The 23147-nt window shown below is 49.3% G+C and overlaps 1 protein-coding gene across 1 annotated transcript; it reads left to right on the forward strand.

Annotated features, from left to right (window-relative positions):
* The first annotated feature begins 15070 nt into the window (after positions 1–15070).
* On the forward strand, positions 15071–21757 carry LOC124250262 (zinc finger protein 883-like). The gene is made up of 4 exons (XM_046682087.1): positions 15071–15117; positions 18312–18390; positions 18794–18920; positions 19308–21757. The coding sequence occupies exons 1-4, from the start codon at positions 15071–15073 to the stop codon at positions 20939–20941; spliced, it is 1887 nt and encodes a 628-aa protein (XP_046538043.1). The 3' UTR covers positions 20942–21757.
* Positions 21758–23147: the final 1390 nt, after the last annotated feature.

Consider the following 23147-nt stretch of genomic DNA (forward strand, 5'->3'; position numbering starts at 1 on the left):
GTTTCTCCTCTTCCTGGCATGCCCTTGCTCTTCTGTGTTGGCTTCTGGAAATCCTGCTTCAAGGCTGAGCTGAGACATCACCTCCTGCGTGACGCTGTGAGTATTTGCCACCCATGAGTGTTTGAATGGAAACAACTTTTTTGAACTGTTTCTGAGCCAGAACTTTGTGCCAGATCTGTGCTAAGTACCAGGGATTCGAAGACGAATCTGACACCCTCAGCAGTTCCCATTCTCCTGGAGGAGGAAGATAAGTGAGCAGAGAGGAAGCAGCAGACAGAAACACTAGCAGTAAGGGTCTCAACTCAAATGCCTCCAGGTGTTCAGCAGATCATACAGATAAGATAGGGATAAAAAGATAAATCAAGAGCCCCCCCCCCCCCAATCTGGTATTTACTTTCACTCTTCTGAAAGTGAAAATGAAGTATGGTCTAGAGAAATTCTTCTCTATTGTAAGGAAAACATAAATGCAACTGAGGCATGGTATGGGGAGAGGCAATAGGGAGTAGTGGGGATTGTGGCAAAGGAGAGATTGGGTGCCTTGTCTGAAGAAGCTGCCCCATTCGGCCCAGCCAATGTTTGTCGAGCAAAAACGTGGGCCCAGTGTCTCCCAACTTCCAATTTCTCAAGAGAACACTGGAAACCTGTACTTTTAGATGACATCTTATGCATTTTAAAATGCCAACGATTATTTCAAATGTTTAAAAGGAAGACACTATGTGAGCCACATAGCACAGGTCATGGGGCTGGTTACACCCTGGGGCTGCCAGTTTTAAATCTCAGTGTGGGGTGGGGAGTGTGTAAGGAGTGAGGAGAGGACGCTGTGAGCATATACAACAGTTTCCAAGAAAAAAAATATATTGGCCTTGATGAGAAGGTAGTGAGAGAGAACTAGGAGGGGTTCTGTTTGCTTATTGTTTTATCTTCAATATAAGACATAAATAATCATGTGTTTAGGCTGAGGGGAAAGAAGACAAAGGAGGAGGAGAAATTGCAGGCAGGAGGGGTAACAGTTGGAGAGCCATGGGGTCCAGGTCAGAAGAGGCTGGATCCCCGTGGATGGAGGAGAGAGGACAGGGTGTGACAGGGGCGTGTGTGTGAGGGAGTTCACACCTCACAGCTTTGGCGTTCTGCGTGAAACAGCAAATAGGTCACCCGCTGAGAAAAAAAAGGACGGAGACACAGTAACAACAACGACCACACAACAATAACAGCAAAGCAACACAGGCAGCCACTGTTTCCAGGAGCTCCCCGTATGTCGGGTACTGCGAGCACTCCGCGCCCGTTTTCTAGTCTAATCCTCTTCCCGGTTCTCCGCGGCAGATACTGAGTCCATTTTACAGACAGAGAAGGCCCTTGATCAAAGCCACGCAGCTCGTCGGAGCTGGGCGGGGATGCTAAAAACCTCACTTCAGCGCCTGCGCTCCTGGCCATTGCAGGGTGGCACACACGTGCCCAGACAGACACACAGGGCACACATGCGCAGGTGTACGCGCGGGCACGCACAAGGACGCAGCGTGCTAAACACACGGGGAGGGCGAACACAGACACCGAGACCCCCGCAAGGCCAGAGCGCGCGCGGATCCACCAGGGCGCGCAGACACACGGGTGGACGCTCCACGCAGGGTCGTTCTCCGCTCCAAGCGCGGAGGCCGAAATTCAAGCGCAATCCACGGGCGGGTAGACAGACCGCGCTGGACGGAGAAACAGCCCCAACCGAGACCCAACCCAGCCCTCTCCCACCCGATGGGCTTGGAGAACCCCTGCCCAGACCCGCATCCCTAGAGCGCCTCTGCTCCCTCACCCCATGCACACTCACACACATTCACACTCACGCGCGCGTCCCCGATCACCACCCGCGCCCCCAGTCCCTTTTCCCCGACCCCTCCCGCCAGCGGAGGTCTCTCGAAGGACTCACCCTCCCCAACCAGACCCTGTCCTGGCACTGCAGAGTTGGTGCTGCAGCAACCGCGACTGCGCAGACGCGGAGGCTGCGGGTGAGAGGTGGGGGGCGTAGCGGAAAGTGAGAGACCTTTTTCCGTCCTCCTTGCCCCAGGGAGCCTGTGCCTGCAGGGGAGGGCGAAGGGGAGCGGAGGGGCGACAGTGACACTTGCCCGCATTGCGGTTGCGGGGGTGTGGTGCTGTGTCCGCCTGATGTTGGTCAAAGTGGGATGGGCGGTCCATCCCCCGCTGATGGGCACGTAGGTTATGTCCATGTCCCCAGTTGCAGACGCCCACCTTTTAAGGTCAACAACTTTCACATGCCCCAGGTGGTTCTCCAGTCTATAACCGTGATGGAGAGTGGGGGTGGAAGGGAGATGGAAGGAGCTGGGGCAGGAGTGTGGCAGCCCAGGGACCCTGAGGCCAGACCTCCTGGGGTCAGAGTCTGGCTTTGCCATTTGCCACTCATGTGTCCTTGGGTGTGTCACTTATCACCCCCGTGTCTCAGTTTCCCATTCTAAGAGGGAATAATTATGCTTACACCTGCTGGGATTGCTGTGAAGGTAAGAAATTAACACATGTATGGTGCTTAGAATAGCGCCTAATGGTGGCTACTGTTATTACGATTGTCGTTCAGGTTTTACAACGAAATGACTACCTGGCAAATCGCTCTCGTGGAAGCTACATCAAATTTTTAAATTTTTGATAAAGCTATAGGTGGAAAGAAAATGGTCTCTTTTTGTAATCTTCTTTTCTTTTCATTTCATTACGTGTTTGCTGACCCGGTTTGTTTCTTCTTTGTGAACTGCCCATTTATACCCTCTCTATATTTTATTGGTTTGGATGGCTTTTACTTACTGATTTACAGGCATTCTTTACATGTTCTGGATGTTGATCCTTTGCCTGTTATCTCCGGTCTGTCACTCACTTATCTTTTCCCTTTGCTCACACGGTGCCTGAAGTTATGGATTTTGATAAAATCCAAGATACTATTATTTTATGGTCTTCTTCATCCTATTCTCATAGACACACTTTCCTCTATGATCTCATAATTTACAGTCTTGATTCATGTGTTTAGTTGTTTGAACCTTCCAGAATTATTTTTTGAATGGTGTGAGGTAGGGATTTAAATTTCTATTCCAAATGGATAGACAATTGAACAATCTTGGTCACTCAGAAAAACAGTCAAAACAACTGTCATTTATCCAACAAATATGACGAGCAAAGGCATCGCATGTACATTGTCTCATTTGATTCCAACAGATCCAAGTGGTAGGTATTCTTATCCCCATTTTACACAGAAGGGAACTAAGACATAAAAGAGTTAAATGATTTGTCCAGAGGACACACAGCAAGAATATTGAAGGATTGAGGTTGGTTTTCTTAGGTGTTTCCATATATGTCACATAATTGACTGGGGAAACTTCCTTTGTTTAGATGTGTACAAGATGAGTTTCCAGCCATTCCAAGGATAGTTCAGGGTGAAGAGGGGAGAGATGGATTTTAGAGTAAGACTCCTCATTCAACCCTTGCCACTTCCTCTGATAACAAGACATTTAGTGCAGGAGACGAGGAGAGATGCCCCAGATCATGGAGGCTTGGTTGGGGGGAGGTTGAGAGTTTGACCTCTAGACCCAGATCCACTATGCACCAGCTGTGCAACTTTGGGAAGTGAATTAACTGGGTCTCAGTTTCCTAATCTGTAAAATGGGAACAATAATATTTCCTTCCTCATAGGATTATTGTGAACACCAGGTGAGTTAATACAGCCACCTCATTCAGATTGAGTACTCAAGAAGTGTCATAGTGTTACCCTTATCATTATCGAACACCAGGTCCTCAACATGGGGGAAAATTCCAGGTGTGATCCTGATAGCTCAGATAATTAAGGGTTGTTCTCAAAATAAACTCAAGTTTGAGGGGTTTCGACAGGGTCCTGGTGGGCAGGAAGGGTACTGAATGACTTCTTAGGAGATAATTTCTTACTGAAAGAGAAGAAAGCAGCAAGGAGAAAGTGTCTGGAATCCCAATGCCTTACTCTCATCTTTCTCAAACTTCAGTCTCTTGCATATCCCATTGTCAACTTTTGCCATGTGTCTGCATCAATGGATACCACCTGAAGTTTTCTTCCATTTCCACATAACATCTGTATATAAGCAAAGAGCAATTTATCTCATGTTTTCATTTTAAAGATTTTTTTCATTTTTCTCCCCAAAGCACCCCAGTACATAGTTGTGTATATTTTTTTTAGTTGTGGGTCCTTCTAGTTGTGGCATGTGGGATGCTGCCTCAGCATGGCCTGATGACCGGTGCCATGTCTGCGCCCAGGATCCGAACCTGCAAAACCCTGGGCCACTGAAGCGGAGCTCGTGAACTTAAGCACTCGGCCATGAGGCCGGCCCCTCATGTTTTCATTTTAAATGAATTCATTTTCTAAACCTTTTTGAAAGTACCTTTGGAAATGGAACTTTTGAGGACTCATAAATAGAAAGCCAGGTTCATGTGCCATAACAAAAAAATGGAAATAAAATCAAGATTAATAAATCCAGAGCTAGATGCTGCTGCTTGATGGGGTCAGTTGAATTATTGGCCACAATTCGTCCTCCCCCTGCTGTAGCATATCTTCACTCATGCCATAGCCTCAGGGCAAGTCACGGGGCAGAGAAGTAACCTCTCGTTACCGTATGACCACAGCAAAGGTGAAGACTGTTATGCCCACAGGACTTTTCCCTTTGCTGATGGTGCTTCATATCCTTTCACTGTAATCAATCATAGCCATGAGTGTGCCTGTGTGATGAGTCCTGTGAATTCTCCTAGTGAATCATCAAGCCTGAGGGTGGTTTTGAGAACTTGCAATGCAGCCCTCAGACTCTGGACCAGCACTTATGACCACTGCTGTACAAGGAATTGAGTGCTGTTGACATGTCTTTGGAATCCATGACTAGCTGAGAATTCATACACACATTCACTCATTCAACAGATACTTATTAAACACTTGCTATGTGGCAGATGCTGTTCTGGGTGACCAACACAATCAAAGTATATGGCTTAATGAAGTTTAAAGTCTAGTGATGGAAACAGGAAACAAACAAGTAAACTAATAAATGTAAAGTAAAATATAGTTTTTGCTAAATTCTATGAAGTACACGAAACAGATCAATGTTCTAGTAACTGTGAGACCATTTTATAGGGGTGTGGTCAGGGGAGGTCTTTTGGAAGAGGTGGCATTTTTAGCTAAGACCTGGAAAGTGGAAAGGAGCCAGTTATGCAAGAATCTGTGCCAGAGAAGAGCAGGTGCAAAGACCCTGAGAAACAACAAGGAGACAATGTGGCCAGAGTAGTCAGGCAAGAGGGGGAGTGATGGGAGACAAGATCAGAGAGGCGTTCAGGGTTTTGAAAGCCACAGTAATATCTTTTAATGTTATTGTAGGTGTGTTGGGAAGCCATGGAAGGGTTTTGAGGAAGGATGTGATATAATCTGACATACATTTTCAAGGCATCACTGAAACTGCTGTGTGGGGAACGCTCTAGAGAGGGCAATAGGTACAATGGGAAGACTAGTTTGTTGCAATAAGCCAAGTGAGAAATGTTGGTGGCCTGAAGTTAGATGGTGGCAATGAGGGTAGACAGCAGTGGACAGATTCAGGATATACTCTTGGAGATGGAGCTGAGAGAACTCACTGATGGATGGGATGTGAGGAGTGAGAGGAAGGAAGGAATGAAGGAAGACTTTTGAGCTTTGAGCCTGAGCAGCTGAGTGCGCTCAGCTTGAGTAGGATCAAGTATTTTTGTGCATGGAGAAAATCCAGAATTCTCCTTGGGGCATGTTAAGTATTTGGTGCCTGAATTTCTGAGGTTAACTCTAGGAGAGCCTGTATTACTCAGATATCAGCACTCAGAGATTCTGGGGTAAGGTGGGAGGGTGGGCTCAGGAATCGGCTCAGAAGAGCACACCCACCTAGAGAGGCAGCAGCAAAAGTAGGCTCCTAGTACTGTCCGCGGTGCTGAACCTTTCAGCCAGACCTGTCCGCGGTGCTGAACCGTTCCAGTCTGTGCTGTCCGTGGTGCTGAATCTCTGGTCTGACTAACTGAGAGCTTTCGCTCGCTCCTCTTTTTTTCAAAAAAAACAAAAAAACAAAAAAACATCCGCCTGGGAAAAGCCTTGCTGTTGCCTGGAAACAAAGCTCTCTGGGCTGTGGCGAGCGTGGGATGAAAGCAGATGAGGGCAAAAACTGCAGGGTCATTTTTAAGAGGCAGCTTTGGCTCTTAAGACAGCAGGACCTGGCTACAACCTGACTTGAATTATTAACAGGGAGTTTCCAAAACATCTCTGAGGAAAATAACACACAAACAGGAAAACAAGGTATAGACGTGCCCAGGATTCAAGCTGTTGGTCACCTTGGGTTGAAGGAAACAGGGAGGAGCTACATAGGTATATGCGAGTTATTGGTAAGGCCCTAGTTTTTATGTTGCAAGGTGGGGTCACAAGAAGGATATTAATGTAGATTTATATAAATACAGCATGGCTATATTTTATGATAACTTGAATTATAAACATTTGAAATTGTGAGCTTTGGGTGACAGTTTTTGAAATGACAAGATGCCTTGCGATTTAAAAATCCCTCAAAACTTCATACTTTCGAATGTGATCACTCGTGTAAATTGTAAAGTGTATTTGTTATTTCAGTATCACTTCAGCTGATGAAGAGACATGCCAACCATCTTTTGTTAGGATTATTCTTGAATTACGTGGGGTTTGAATTGTGCAAGGTTTTCAAGAATTGAGTTCCTAGCATAAAATCCAACCACTCTGGGATTGTTGACTGAAGGAATGAATTAACATGTTTGTTCTTCCCAAAGATCTGGTCACCAGGGAAGCCACAGCTGCTCCTATCACTCAAGAGACAGACATTCATAAAGCACTCATTATGTGCTGGACATTGTAGGGGAGACCCAGGATGCCTGAAGCATATCCCCTTCCCCTAAGAGGATGATTTCCACACCTCTTCAAATGGCAGGAGACTTTGAGGCTCTGACATGACCTCTTTGATCAGCTAGAGTCACTATAATTCGGCTCTTACCTACTTTCTCTCTTTTCATAGAGTTGTTAGCCCACAGGGGATTTTTTGTTTTTGCTGAGGAAGATTTGCCTTGAGCTAACAACTGTTGCCAATCTTCCTCTTTTTTGTATGTGAGCCCATGTCACAGCATGGCCACTGACAGACGAGTGGTATAGGTCCACTCCTGGGAACTGAACGTGGGCTGCTGAAGCAGAGCACACTGAACTTAACCACGAGGCCACCGGGGCTGGACCCCTACTGGGTTTTGATATTCCAAATTCTCTAAAGAAGATGAAGCTCATTACATTATATATATTTTTCTTGCTTATTGTCTGACTCATCTTCTAGAATTTAAGCTCCATGCAGGTAGGGACTATGTGTTTCTAATTCATCCCTGAGCCTCCAGCACCTAGAACATTTTTTTAACCAGATGTCCTATGAATTTCTTTTGAAGGGTTGAATGAATAAAAGGTAGTGTTTGTAAACGTAAAATATCCCAATGTCTTAATGTTGGCAACTCATTAAATTGAAAGATGAGTGACCTGAACCAAGCACATCAGTTGGCTGGAAGCAGCCCATGATCTTCCCAGTTGAATCATCATGATCACGGGGTCCCTGCTGAGCAAGAGTCTGCCATGAGGCCACTCCATGAGCAGGTGACCCTTTGTTCCCTCCTCCAGGCCATTGGCTGCAATCCAGAAGGCAGGGTTGTATGGCACTAACCAGGGAAACTTGTCAGTAAAGATCATCCCACAAGGATAAGAAGCTGCTTCATTCTTTTTAACAACTGCAGGAAATTAATCCCACTGTGTGGATGCATCTAGTTATTGTGGTCATTATCCCAACTGGCAGACATTTAGGTTATTTCCAAACAGTGATAATTTGGGAGCTTCAGACTCCTTGGGAGAAGCCCAAATTCAACTTGTAAATGGCACAGTCAGGATTTAACCAAGGGCAATTTGTTGCCGAAGACCTTGTTGTTTCACTAACACTGAAAATTCTTCAGTTTATTCTGTGGGAAAAAAGAAGGATGTTTGAAGTGAGAAAACTCACCTACTTGCCTAGAACCTTGAAGTATCCAGTCACTTGGGGTGCCTGCGGTGAAATCCTAAAAAGGCAGTGAATTTCCAAGTCTGCTTAGAGAAGGAAATGCCCTTGCCCCCTCCCCACCCCTGCTTTCCTGCAGAGTTAACATTCTAAACACAGAATCTGATAAATCAGGTACTGGAACACTTATTGATAGCTTGTTGTGTCCTCACCAAGATGCCGTCTGTTCGGTAACGTTATTATCCTCATTTTACAGAACAAAATAGATCTTTGTGGACTGATACGGAAAGGTCTCCAAGACACATCATTGCTTGGAGAAAAGCAATTTGCAGAAACACAGATGTAGTCTGACATCACTTACATGAAAACTCAACAACAAATAAAACAATGTCAGATATTTTCTATGGATGCATAGATGCATATGTAAAGGTTTGCCAAATTTAAAACACAAAAGTTATTTCAAAGAAAAAGCTCACAGATTACCAAGTTTATCAAGGTTGCATTTGTTCATTCATGATGAAAAACCAGTAGTTTTATTAAATAATTATCACAGCCAGAAAGTTCATAACATATCTTCAAATCTCAGCATGACAAAACTCAGAGATACAGATGTTTTTGCTTAAGATTACAGGCTTACAGGAAACGTCTTATTATTTGGCGACCAGGACTAGACAGGATGGCCCTGTTATATTTGGTGAATCTCAGCGTGCAAACTAACTTTTCTTCCTGACTTTGGTATGCCATGAATGTGACAGTTTTGCTTATAAAAGAAATAGTTGGAATCTTAAAAAGAAAAAAACTGAAAAAATCCAAAGATATTGACAATTGTAAGACATAGTTCAATGTCAGAGACGTTAGAATGTAAAAAAATAAAAAGTGCACTTTTGCATCAATGAAATATATATGACATATGATATATATGAAATATGATGTATACATATGATTTAATTATCACATCTTATTCAATAACAATAATGCATATCTCATAGTAAGTGGCTGATACACATTCAGCATTGTTACTATAGGATGGGTAATATTAGCCAGGCTCATTCTATGGATAAGGAAAGTGTGCTCAGAATCAATGCATTCCCAGATATGCACACACAAATTACGTCTGTTTCTATAGGCACAGATATGCTAGTAAATGAAAAGAAAAAGTGCCCTCCCAGCATACCCCAAATCCACAACCGTCACTCACCTCTAGAGCAGAGACTGGGGTTGACGAAGCGAGATCAGCAGGAAACCTTGCTTTATCAATATGCTTTGACCTTTGACAAAGAAAATGTATTGACTTATTAACTGTCAAGAAATAAAATAACTTTCAAAGAGGGATTCAGAGAAGGTAAGTAAGTCCCCCTCTGAGAGGTGAGATGTGAACTGTCTTGCTCACCCCTGATTCTCAGCGCCTGGCACAGCAGCCACCCTTCAGATAGCTATGAAACCGAATTACCTGCTCACACAGCCAGTGAATAGCAGAGTCGTGACTCAGGCTGGAGATTGACTGGCTCTAAAGCCTGCCCCCGTCCTACGCCATGGCGCAGCCTATTTTTGAAGGTTTCTCAACACCAGGAGTGACAGCCCTCCCCTTCCCAGCCTCACCCCAGGGCTTGCACACTCCCCAGGGAGGGGGCTGGGGATGGCTGGCAGCACCAACTTTGTTCCGTCTTTGACCTGGGTCTCTGCAGGAGTCCCCTTCTCAGAGAGGATCCCAGGGCCATTCTTGGGAAGCCAATCTGTCTTTTCTTTCTATCCAGAGAGATGGTTGATTCCCATGGAAACCCACATCACCCTTCTGCAGATCTAGACCACCAGTGATGGGAAAGACAGTCCCACCGTCTGATTTCCTTGTTGGCTGGCCCTGTCAGGATCAGAAGAGATGCGTGTGTATGTGTGTCTGTGAAATGCATACACCATTTCTTGACGGCTTCAAAAGAAACAGATAATTGTGGTTGCCAGAAGGGAATCCAGTGTTGGAAGATGAAGAGATCCTTGCTTTTTGTCATAGATTCTTTTGTCCCTTTCGAGTTTTGTATCAAATAAGCTCTTAAATGAATAATAAATAAAGTGGAAAATTAGGTAAATTTTTTAAAGGGTTAGGATAAAATGAATGCATAAAGATCTGGGATATAATATTGACATAGATGTACGGTGGCTTAAAATTTCTTTTTAAAACCAAAATCATGTACCTCCATACTTTAAAAAAATCAAATAGTTCTGAGTGGTAAATAGGTGGGAGGCCAGTTGTCTTATTCTCTATACTGTCCTTTAGGCTTGAAGTATTTCATCCTTACTATTTAAAAAGCATCAGGAAGGTCCTAGTTCCAGTTAAGATAGAGTAAGTACATTCTGCTCTCTCTCCTACTGAAACACGTCAATAAATTAGCAACCTGTACAGAAGTAGGAGCCAGTCTAACTACTTTAATCACCAACAGCTAGCATCCTTTTGGTGATACAAAGGAGGGGACAAGGCAGCAGGAGCAGGGGGCTTCAGGGAGCTTCAGGCAGCAGCTATTTACCAACTTTCATGGAAGGGTCTCAATAGATTACCCACTGTACAGAAGTAGTACTGTTTCTTCATATACTTTTTCTACATATAAATATATGGTTATACATATTAGCTATATATACAAAAGCATACCTATATATACTTTTTAAAAACACAAATGAGAGTGCACAAAAAATACTCAATTGTTGTTTGTTTTTTCATTTAGTACTGTGACTCTGACCTCCTCCCATATCACTATATTCAACCCTTCCTCCCCATCCCCTACCCAGCTGAATCCTAACCTACTAGCCAACCTTCTAAGTACGGACCCTTGGGTGTTGCCAGTTCTTCCTATCTTCCAAGCAAGGCTCCAGTGGACACTGGGGAGAATTTGCTTGCCCCGGACAACCACCCAGCTGTCTTCTCTTTTCTGAGCAGGGCTCTGCTCCAATGTCACCTTCTTAGAGATGGTTCCCTGACTGCCCAAGCTGCAGTAGCCTCCCCCTTCCCTCTCCGCCTTATTACCTCTGATCACACTCAGAGATTAGCAGTGGTGGCTCCCTAAGGGGCTTGGTTCACTCACTGCTGGATTCCCAGTCCTGGGGACAGAGCCTGGCACAGAGTAGGTGCTCAGATATTTGTTGAATGAATGACTCCCGCTCACCCCGAAGTCTCTCATCTCTTGAGATTCCTGCTCATCAGAGGATGCAGAAACGCTAGGTGTTCATATATTAGGCATCCACCTTCTTATTTCTTAGAACAGCCTCTCCCCCACCACTCAGGGGAAAAGGAAAAAAATCACACACTCCTTCTTGCCCCAAATCTCTCCTCCCCCTTTCCACACACTTCTGCTCACAGCAACCTCCCTGTGCTACATTGACTTCGGCAGTGAGAAAATGCCAACTTCATACCTGCCTCTCCTCCTCCACTTCTTCCCACCTCTCAGTCTTTCTGTAAAGCAGGTGATCGCCTACAAATAAACATCCACATTCCCTGTAAGCAGCTTTTTAAAGAAATTTTGGCAAAAGGAAAATTCCCCCTATGAATTTTCATGCCTCGGGAAATATTTATTGGGTAAATGAGTATCTATGATAAAGGAGATGGAAAATCTATCGAGCCCCCTGGGGTGGTGGTGCTGGTGGGAGATGGATGGATGTAATTTCCTCCTAATATTTCTCCCTGGTCTCAGGAGACCAATAAATCCCAGGGAAACTTGTTCTGAAAATAGGCACGGAGGACGGTGGCACTTAAACCTCACATCAACCTTAGGAAGAGATAATGAAATTATTGTAATGATAATGACGACACATCACAGACCCTCCTATGTGTCAAGACCTGCTCCAAATGCTTCCTTGTATTACTTCATTTGATCGTCACAACAACACTATCAGGTAGATACTATCCTTATCCTTATTATACAGATGAGGAAACTGAGGCACAGAGAAATGTAGTCACTTTCCCCAGGCTCCTTACGAGGGTAGTGGCAAAACCAGAATCTGAAAGCAGCCGTCCACCTCCAGGGAGCTCTCATTTGATGCTGCCACTTGCACATCATTGGTCAGAACCTAGTCACATGGCCACCAACTGCAAGGGAGCCTGGGCAACACAGCTAAAACCTAGGGTTCTATCACTACGGAAGGAGTGGAGACAAGATGCTGGAGAACAATGGACAGTCTCTACCCACCCCTCCCCTTGGGATTCTTCCATGTAGTGAAGATCAAAAAAGTTAGGAGCACACAGCCACTCCCCCCTTGACGGACCAGGCAGTAATTAAGACAGACATTCTTACCCACCTGAGGTGGAAGTGCCAGTAGGAAAACTGTTCTGGAAAGGTGTATCTGTTAGTTGCTAACTGACGCTATCTCTGAGTAGATAGTGTCTCCAATACCCAGCTGGTACTGGAGAACTGCTTGGTGGTGTGGGGGAAATGCACACATTGGAATTGGTCAGAATTGGAAGGTCTAACCTCCAAAATCTGACAGAACCACTTCCGCCACATTCTATTGGTCAGCGCAAGCCACAGGACAGCCCAGATTCAAGGAGTGGGAAGAGTCCAGCTCTTGATAGCCAGAGCTGCAAAAAAAATATGTGGCCATTTTTAATATCCAAATGAGAAAATTTTTAAAGGAAAAAGGAAAGATGGAGCGGGGATGGGAAGAGAAGAGAAAGGGGCAAAGGAAAAAAACCAGCTTATGGGAAGGGGTAGTGTGAGATTCCCCAGTCCGAGGACCACACACGCGCCCCCAGCGTGGTGGCCACAGCTGTCAGGGGAGGAGAACTCTGCTCTGTCCATCCTTTCTTTGTGAGCTCCAGAACTTTCTAGCTCAGATCCAAGTAAAGACAAAAACACAACCACGTGCTATCCCCATCTTGCTGGCCCTGTCCTGTGGCCTTTCCCAAATTTATTATACCTAAATCTCTCCTCCTGCAGTTAAATGACATGATATGTGTGTCAAGAGTTTCTCAGGGGGCCTGGCACATAGCACACACTCAATAAACAATAGTAGTAGTAATGGTGTTTTTGTGAAAGTTTTCCATTGTGAGGGGCACATTTTATAGATACAAGGCGAGAATTCAAAGGGTTAATCTGTTACTGAACATAAACACAGGTTCTTTTACCTGCCACACAGTGGGGCCAATAACAGAAATGTCAGGCATGAGCATCAGGCAAGGAAAGAGGTTTACTATTATTGAAATGCAGCCAGAGGAGGAGATGGGAGTTAGAACTCAGATCCAATCCCCAAAAGGAAAAAGGCAGGGGTTTTTATCTGGGGTTTTAGGTAGGGGAGGGGGAGGTGGCCTTGCTGGTTGGCGCCTTCCTGTCAGCCTGTGTTTGGCCTTGAAGACTGAATCTTGACATTTGAACCTTGAATTTCTGGGGAAGACAGCTCATTCATACACTAAAGAGGGACAGAAAGACCCGGCTAGTTTTGAACAACAAACTTATGTTGAATACGCACAGCTGCAGTTAGCAAAGCTTATCTTATCCAATGCAGTAGCTAGTAGACAGATGTAACTATGAAAATTTAAACACAGCTAGACACTCAGTTCCTTGGTTGCACTAGCCGCATGTCAAGTGCTCAACAGCCACATGTAGGCAGTGGCCACCATATGGGACGGCGCAGACACAGGACACTTCCATCAGTGCGGAAAGTTCCACTGGATAGCGCTGCTTTAGGTCCCAGGCCTTGCTGTAAGAACTTCATGCGAATCTACTCGTGTACCTCACACAACAGCCTGATAGGGAGATTTCCTTACTCGCAATCTCAGTACAGACGAGGAAGCGAGACTCAGAGAGTTAGGACACCGGTCAGAGGACACAGTGGAATTTGAACGCGGGCAGACCCAGTGCCAGAGTTCCTGTTCACAACCAGCTCTAACCAATCACCTTCTTGTTCTTTTCAGTCTTGTGGAGGCGATTTCCCTTTCTTCCCTTCCCCATCCCCTCATCTTCCCCCTACCCCTCCTTCCCCCTCCTCGGTCCTCCCCTCTTCCCTACACAATCTCCCTCCCACCCCTCCTACCTTCTCTCTTTCCTCTCTCTCTGCTCCCCTTCTTCCTTCCCTTCCTCCTCCCTCTCCCTCCCCCCTCCTCCTCCCCCTCCTCCTACCGCGTCCTTTCCTGCCGCCCTTTTCTCCACCACCCCCTTCTCCTTCATCCTCCTTCTCTCCCCTTTCCCTCCTCCCCCACGTCCCTTCCCTCCTCTTTCCATTTCTCTCATTACTTCCCTCGGCTCTCTTCTCTCCCACCCCTCCTCCTCCTCCCTACCCGCGCCTCCCCTCCCTCTCCTCTCTCCTTCCTCTCCCCGCTCCCCTCTCTTCCCTACCACTCCGCTCTCCAAGCCCCTCCCCACTTTCCTCTCCCTCCCTCCTCCGCGCCCCCTCCATCTCCTTCCTCTCTTCCCTGCTTCCTGCCTCCCCCTCCCTCTCTTCTTCTCCCGCCTCCCCTCCTTCTCCTCTCTCCTTCCTTTCCTCTCCCCTCTCTCTTTCCTCCCTCTCTCCTCTTCCCTCCTCCTCCCTCCTCCTCCTCCTCCCACCTCCTTCTCCCACCTCCTTCCTCTCTCGCTCTGAAGTCGCGCGGAGACATCCAGGAGCGAGGGGTGGGCGTGGTTTCGCGCTGCGCGGGGGCGGGGCGGGAGCAGCGGGACCGCGCAGGCGCAGACCGCGCTCCCCCAGCCCAACCGCCGCCAGAGCCCCACAGCCGACCGGTGGCCACCGGTGAGTCCGCGCCGCCCGCCGGGTTCTCTGGTCGGTCGCGTTTCCGTCCTGGGGGAGGACCTCGCGCCCCGCATCACGGGGGGCACCCCGGAGGGCGCTCTGAATCCCCTCCCCTCCGTGCCTCAGTTTCCCCGCCTAGACAGTCGGTCCGGGGACAGCACATATGCAAGGTGGCCCGCGGGGCTCCACCGTTGGAGCTGCTCCTGTTCTCGCTGTTGTTTGGTAATAGTAACGGCGGCGCCGCCCTGGCAGTGGCGGGGCGCTGAGCTGGTGCTTCGGTCACGTATACCCCTGCGGTGGCCCCGTCCCCCGGGCTATCAGAGATGCAGATTCGCGGGCCGCCCCGGAAAGGCGACGCAGACTCGCAGGGGTGGGCCCCGGGGCCGTGGCTCCTCCAGCTCCGTGGGTGATGCTGTGCATACTGACGTTGGAGAGACACCCTCTTAGCTCAGTAAACCCTCACAGTCGCTCGACCTGGTACCCACTATGATTCTCCCCATTTTGCAGGTGAGGAAACTGAGGCACAAAAAAGAAAAGGCCCCCACAGTGCGACTTAATAACCCCTTAGGAAGCCCTGTGCTGGGCACCATTCTAGGTCTTTAGCTACATGGATTCACTTAATCCTCACAACAGCCCTGTAAGGCAGCAGTACTATGTCCCTAACCTTACAGAGGAGGAAACTGAGAGCTTGAGTGACCTGCCCAGGGTCATACAACTGGGGAGTGGATCCAGACAGTGGCCTCCGGGGTGGGGCATGTGCCAGGCCACCCAGTGGGGCACAGCCAGAGAATGTTAGAGCTGGAGTTCGTAGGTCGGCCCAGTCTGAGCAGAGTAATTCAGCTTTAGTCTTTAATTCTAGGATGCGAGTTTTTTCAGTTTAACATCTCTGAAATTAGGATACGTCTTACCACTGATAGTATATTGTGGTTTAATCGGCAGATTTTTTTTTCCTTAGATAAAATCATGGTTTCTTTCCATCGATTGGCTCTTACAGTTAATGAAATATGGTATATAGTAGAGTATGCATATGTACATATATAGGGTATTTGGTGTAGTACAGTGTATAGGTGTAATTACGGTATTTAATGTGAGTATCTATATATACACCTTATGTACATGTATATATGGTACCTACTATGTCTATATACACACCTTATTTACAAGGGTATCTGGTATTTAGTGTTCATCCACCTCATAGACATGCATATACGGTATTTGTTGTGTGCAGTGTCTATGCCCACGCATGTGGTATTCAGAACAGTGATATGTGTGTAATCAGTTTACACATATCTTACACACATGTATCTATGGCATCTAGTGTGCATGATTACACGTCACATACAGGTATACGTGGTATTTAGTACCAGAGCACACAGATATAAGGTCACATATATCTTATATACACATTGATGTGGTATTTTGTGTGTGATTGGACCTCATCGACATGTGGATATGACATTTAGTGTGTATACATCTTACATACATGTTGTCTTTCAGTTCATATCCACCTCACATGCATGTATCTATGCTATTTAGTGTGTGATTACAGCTCATATACACATATGTGTGGTCTTTAGAGTGTGCGCACCTATATACTTATGGTATATTGTGTGTGTGTGTGTGTGTACCTTATATTCCTGTGTGCTTGGTATTTAGTGCTGTAGCCCATGCATACAGGGTACACATATTTTACACACAGGATGTTCTCTGTTATGTATCATGAACATATGGCATTTTGTATCATGTGCTTGTATATCATTTAGAAATAAACACCCACGGGTTGCTGCTGGGCTCAGTTTTCTTTTTGTACCAACTGGGGTTTGTGATCACAAGAGTTTGAGGGGGAGCTGGAGCCATGTCAGGGTCACTAGTGGGAAGCGAGACTAGTTAGAAATGCAGGTTCCCAGACCCTGAATCTGAGCGAGGTGGGGCCAGACCCTAGGCCCCAGATGACCTAAAAGGCCCTGTTCCCCTCCACCTTTGTATTTCCAGAATTTCTTTTTGTAATGTAAAGTGGCCTGTCGTTGCTGTGGAAAATCAGTTTGGCGATTCCTCAGTAAGTTGAACACAGAATTACCACATGACCCAGCAACTCTACTCATAGGTGTATACCCCAAGAACTGAAGACAGGGACTTAGATAAATACTGGACCACACGTATTCACAATAGCCAAAAGGTGGGAACAACCCACATATCCATCAGCAGATGAATCGATAAGTGAAGGTGGTATGGTCATACAATGGAGTATTATGCAGCCATGGAAAGGAACAGAGCACTGATACGCACCACCACATGGATGAATCTCAAAAACGTCATGCTCAGTGTAACAAGCCAGACACAGAGGGCCACATAGTGTATGATTCCATTTGTATGGAACGTCTGGAATAGAAAAATCCATGGAGACCGAAAGCAGATTTGTAGTTGCCAAGGGCTGGGGGGAGGGGTACATGGGGAGGGGCTGCATTGGGGTGATGGAAATGTTCTGGAACTAGACAGTGGTGATGGTTGCACAATATTGTGCATGTGCTAAATGCTGCTGAACTGTGCACTTTAAAATGGTAAATTTCATGTTACATGTATTTGACCACAATAAAAAAAGGAGGGGGGTTTATTGTGAGCCAAATCCTATGCAAGTTGCTGGGATGAAGGCTACTAAAGGGAACCCCAGTTTAGTGGGGGAAAATGTCACATATACAGAGGGTGATAATAAAAAATAGTAACAATAATAATAAAGCATTTCTGTATCCCTTACCACACGGCAGGTGTTGTAAAGGGATTTACTTACACTATCTTGTTGAAACCTCATAATGACCCTGTGAGGTGGATGCCTTATCCCCATTTTCCAGATGAGGAAACTGAGGCACAGAGAGGTGGAGTCACTTGTCCAAAGTCACAGAGTGGGTAAGCAGCAGAACTGGGATTTAAACCCAGGTATCTGGCCCCTGCAGCCTCACAGTTCACCAGCCCAGGGTGACAAGTGTCAAAGGACAGTTGCAGGCAAGGCCTGGGTCAGCACAGAGGAGAGAGGCCTTGGTTCTCTCTAGAGCCCCATGAGCTGGGTCAGGGATGGCGGCCACCCTACATCTTAGACAAGGAAGCTGACACAGCAAGGGACAGTTGAGGGTGTGGTGGACGTTTTGTAGCTGGGACTGATTTCCCTGTCCCGGGACCTTTGTCCTCGGGGGCCTCTTCCTCTGGTAGTTGAGCTGGACCCCAAGTGTAAGCGGGGCCTGGGGCAGTGGCGGGGGCCCGATCAGTTGGGCCTGAATGGCTCCTAGGTCCACAGCCTGGCGGGGGTGTCTAGGTAGAGTGGGCCTGGGGCTGATCCTGCCTGGAGAAGTGCCCCACTCCCCACCTGCCCAGCCACACAATGGGGTTAGTGTCTGGGTTGTGAGCCCAGGTGGTGTGTCTGCTGCATCTCTGTGTGTTTCTGTGGATGAGAAGGGCAGGGTGGTGGGGGGAGTTGTGTTTGCTGTGTGTGTGTGTGTGTGCGCGCACATGTGCATCTAGGAGGCAGAACTAGGCCTGGTCTCTTACTGTCCCCTCTCTCTCTCCCTCTGCTAGAGCCCCAGCAGCCCCTTGTCCCCCAGTCACCATAGGCAGTGGAGGGATGGCCACCCAGCTGCTGGCTGACGAGGCCCTGGTGAGTAGTGTTGTCCCGTCATCCTCTCATGGGTGGCTCAGCCTGGGTGGCCAGAGAGTCCCATGAGCCCCTGTCCACCCTAGTCCCCTCCATGGCCTGTGTCTCTGTCACCTGGGGCGGGGTGGCTGTGAGTATGACTTTATGCCGAGTCCTGCAAGTCCTCGTAGAGAATCATCAAACCAGGGGATGGCCTTGGGGACCCCAACGCAGCCCTCAAACCCCAAACCAAATCAGCCCCAGCCCTGTAATGATAATGGTCACCACAGTCACAGCACTTACCACGTGCCCAGATGGTGCTGGGAAGGTCCTCCAGGGATGACCCACTGAAGCCAGCACCGTGCCCGCCTCCCACGCTCCCCCCAGCCTGGTGGCCTGGGTGAACCAGACATCTTTGTGATTGCAGGAGTTGGTGACATTCAAAGACGTGGCTGTGGACTTCACCCAGGAGGAGTGGCAGCAGCTGGAGCCAGCTCAGAGGGACTTGTACAAGGATGTGATGCTGGAGAACTTCCGGAACCTGAGCTCACTGGGTGAGGTGGAGGGTTCGGTGGAGGACCTTCCTCCTGGTTCATAGCCGTTTTCTTGGTGTCCTCACATGAAGGAAGCGATGAGGGGGTTCTCCGCGGGGTCCCTTTTATAAGGGCACCAATCCCATTGTTGAGGGCTCTGCCCCTATGACCTAATCACCTCCCAAAGGCCTCACCTCCTAATACCATCACTAAGGGGTTAGGATTTCAACATAGGAATTTGGAGGTGGAGGGCGGGGGCACATTCAGGTCATAGCCGCAGGCCTTGCCTAGAGCCCTTGGGAGGTGCCTAAGGGGGCTTCTCTTTGCTTTCCCAACCCCCAGCCCTCACCTCTCCCAGCTCCAGGAGCAGGTGGCGTGAGTCACATTCGTGTTTTCGGTCTCTTTCAGATTTGGAGTGCAGGCCTGAGACAGACGGCCCAGAGGAGGCTGTCCCTGCTGGAGCGCCCCCCAGGCTGGCCCTGGGAGGGCTGGGAGGGGGCTGCCCCTGGCGCTCTGCGTCAGGAGAGGCCGGGACACCTTCAGGAAGCGCCCCTGCAGAGTGCGGGCCCCGAGACCCCCAGCCAGGAATTCCAGAAGAGAGGGGGCCCCACCAGTGTGACCCGCGGTGTCCCGGCTTGGAGAGACCCCGGCAAGCCCCCAGCGGCGGGAAGTCCTGCGTGTGCCGGGAGTGCGGCGAGGCTTTTGCGCAGCGCACTGAGCTGGCACAGCACCAGCGTGCACACGCCCGGGACAAGCCGTTCGCGTGCGGCGAGTGCGGGCGCCGCTTCCGCAGGAATGCCACCCTCGCCGTGCACCAGCGCGTCCACACCGGCGAGAAGCCGTTCACGTGCCCTGAGTGCGGCAAGGCCTTCAGCCAGCGCGCCAACCTCACGGTGCACCAGCGCATCCACACGGGCGAGCGGCCGTACCGGTGCGCCGAGTGCGGCCGCGCCTTCGTGCAGAACATGCAGCTGGTCGGGCACCGGCGCACGCACACCGGCGAGCGGCCCTACAAGTGCGGCGACTGCGGCAAGGCCTTCACCCTCATCACCAACCTGGTGGACCACCAGCGCCTGCACACCGGGGAGAAGCCCTTCGCCTGCGACGTGTGCGGCAAGCGCTTCACCAAGCGCTCGTCCCTGCTCGGGCACCAGCGGGCCCCCACAGGCGACAGGCCCCACCCGTGCAGGGTGTGCGGGAAGGCCTTCCGCAAGAAATCCGACCTGGTCAACCATCACCGCACGCACACGGGCGAGCGGCCCTTCAAGTGCTACGAGTGCGGCAAGGCCTTCGCGCAGAGCATGACCCTGGTGGAGCACCAGAAGACGCACACCGGCGAGAAGGCGTACCAGTGCCGGCAGTGCGGCAAGCGCTTCACCAAGTCCTCCGCCCTCATCCTGCACGAGCGGATCCACACGGGCGAGAGGCCCTTCCGCTGCGCCGAGTGCGGCAAGGCCTTCAACCAGAACGTGCAGCTCGTGGTGCACCGGCGCAGCCACACGGGCGAGAAGCCTTTCCAGTGCGGCGCCTGCGGGAAGTCCTACAGCCAGAAGGGCTACCTCACGGTCCACCGGCGGACCCACACCGGGGAGCGGCCCTTCGCGTGCAAGGAGTGCGGCAAGACCTTCAGCCAGAAGGCGCACCTCTCCATCCACCTGAGGATCCACACGGGCGAGAAGCCCTACCGGTGCAGCGAGTGCGGGAGAAGCTTCCGGAAGGTGTCGTTCCTGTTCCAGCATCAGGCCGTCCACAGCGACGAGAGGCCCTTCCAGTGCGGCGTGTGCGGCAAGGCCTTCGTGCGCAAGTCCACCCTGGTCCAGCACGGCCGGATCCACACGGGAGAGAAGCCCTATCAGTGCGGGCAGTGTGGGAAGGCCTTCCGGCACCAGCCCACACTCACGGCACACCGGAGGATCCACACCGGGGAGAAGCCCTACGAGTGCAAGGCGTGCGGCAAGGCCTTCAGGCGCATCGGGAACCTCACCTGCCACCAGAAGACCCACACGCTCGGGGAAGTGCCTCCGGGCGGGCCCAGCACGTAGAGAAGGCCTTCCTCCCAGATAACCACCAACTGAGGCCAAGTTTCAGCCTGCTCTGTCTTTAGAGTTAACTTAGGGACATCAAGAGATGCCCAAAAGGCTTGTGTCACATTCCCGAGAATTCAGTGAGGACAAGCCACAGCAGGGCCTGCTTCGTGGGTGTGCAACCTGTGCAACCACACAGAGCCCACACTCGGTTTCACGCTCTGCCATCACCATCTCAAAATCCTTATAATCTCAGAAGAAAGGGCACCAATTTTCATTTTGCACCAGGACCCCCAAATTTCACTGGTCCCAGGAGAGAGCAGCCCAAGGTTAGACCAGCGGCCAGACCTGCTTTTGCATGGCCCAAAAGGTAAGAATGGTTTTTACATTTTGAAAGAGTTGTAAAATAAAATGAAAAGAATATGAGACAGAGCTTCTGTGGCCCACAAAGCGTAAAATATTTACCATCTGGCCCTTCACAGAAAGTTTGCCAACCTCAGCCATCAACGAACAGTTATTGGTGGGAATTCCACACTCTTCTTCAACATACTCTGGCAGAGTCACTGTTTGGTCTCTTGCTTCTTTCTGTGGTTCCCTTGGGGTGGGCTTCTCCAATGCAGGTGGAGGGATGCCGGGATGGGGCAGCTCCTCCTTGGTCCCTCCTGCCCGCCATCCTTTTGTTGATTTCCAGCCCTCGCTGTGGCTCAGACCAGCCGCTGTCCTTGGTCCTGAACCCCATCTTCTGGGAGCCACGAGTGATCGGTGTGTCTGGCACTTCATCGAGAATGGAATAAACGCGATTCTCTGTTTAGTGGCTGCTTGTTCACCGCCCGATCTGGGTGTCTCACGCCAGGAAGGTTTGCCCGGTGGGACCTCTTCGTAGCTCAGTCTACACACTCACTGCATTCATTTTCTAGGGCTGCCATGGCAAGATACCACAGACTGAAGGGCTTAAACAACAGAGATCTATTTTCTCACGTTTCTGGAGGCTAAAATTCTGAGGTCAGGGTGTCAGCCGGGCTGGTTTCCCCTGAGGCGCCTCTCCTTGCCTTGCAGACGGCTGTCCTCCTGCTCCCTCTTCACGTGGTTGTCCCCCTGTGCCCGCGTACACCCTGGCGTCTCTCTTATAACGACACCAGCCATTGGATTAGGGCCCACCCATATGACCTCATTTAACCTCATATAACCCAATTACCCCTTTAAAGGTCCTAGCTTCAAATACAGTCACATTGGGAAGTTACTGGGCGTTCGGACTTCAACATATGCCTTTGCGGGAACACATTCAATCTATAATATCCCCAAATGGCTAGAAACGTAACCTTTTATAACTGTAGCTTACGTCTACATGGTTTGGCAAGCATGAACTGAGCACTCACCTCGTGCTTTGATTGAGTGTCAGGGAGAGCCAGCGCCCCCGAAGCTCCTCACTTTCCTTCCCGCCTCCATGGCGCAGCCTTGGTCCTGGGACGCAGCCAGCCGGCCAGAGAACGCACTTCCCGCCTGCATCCAGGAGGGGGCGTGGGCCGCTCCTCCCCTGGGGAGGGTGAGGGGAGGGAGGCATCCACAAGAAGTTGGGACTTTGCCGCTTGCCCTTCCTCCACCCACCGCCTGGATGCTGACCCCAGGGCAAGTCCAGAAGCGGTGGATTGAAGATGGTGGAGCGAGCTTGGAATAACTAACGCCCCAGGTCTTAGGAGTTTGTTGCTGCATTTAGTCCATCCTGACCAGCGGGACGTCTGTGACCTCGCCTATCACCTCCACCTTTTGCACGAGGTCGGGCGTCACCCCCACTTTACAAAGGAGGAGTCGCGGAGGGAGTTCAGCCACCCTCACCTGGTAAGTGGTGGAACCAGCGACTGAACCCAAGATCCCCTGACCCCACAGCCCGCTTGATCACTCCTCGACCCTGCACAGGCTGCAGACCAGGGGTCGAACCTGCTGCTTCTCCCGCTGTAGTCTGTGTGGCCTGTCCAGTTCTGGCCCAAACAGCATTTCGTAAATAAATCTCGAATTCCGTGCCATTTAGAAAACGGAGACACAGCACATAAAAAGTCTGGTTTTTCGGCTCCATGATCTCGAGCAAAGCATTAGTGCTCTGAGCCTCAGTTTCCTCAGCTGAAAAACTGGGATGATAATAGTACTCTAGATAGCAATTACTTATTTGTTAATATCTTATTTTATTATAGATAATAATAGAGCACCATTATTATATTTATTATTTACT

Source organism: Equus quagga, chromosome 13, assembly GCF_021613505.1.
Source record: "Equus quagga isolate Etosha38 chromosome 13, UCLA_HA_Equagga_1.0, whole genome shotgun sequence".
NCBI classification, from domain to species: Eukaryota; Metazoa; Chordata; class Mammalia; order Perissodactyla; family Equidae; genus Equus; species Equus quagga.

Excerpts from the sequence above, each read along its gene's own strand:
- LOC124250262 (XM_046682087.1), top strand. The coding sequence starts at position 15,071 with ATGCAGATTCGCGGGCCGCCCCGGAAAGGCGACGCAGACTCGCAGGG. Across the intron at positions 18,391-18,793 it reads TGCTGGCTGACGAGGCCCTG|GAGTTGGTGACATTCAAAGA; the intron begins GTGAGTAGTGTT and ends TTGTGATTGCAG. Across the intron at positions 18,921-19,307 it reads CCGGAACCTGAGCTCACTGG|ATTTGGAGTGCAGGCCTGAG; the intron begins GTGAGGTGGAGG and ends GGTCTCTTTCAG.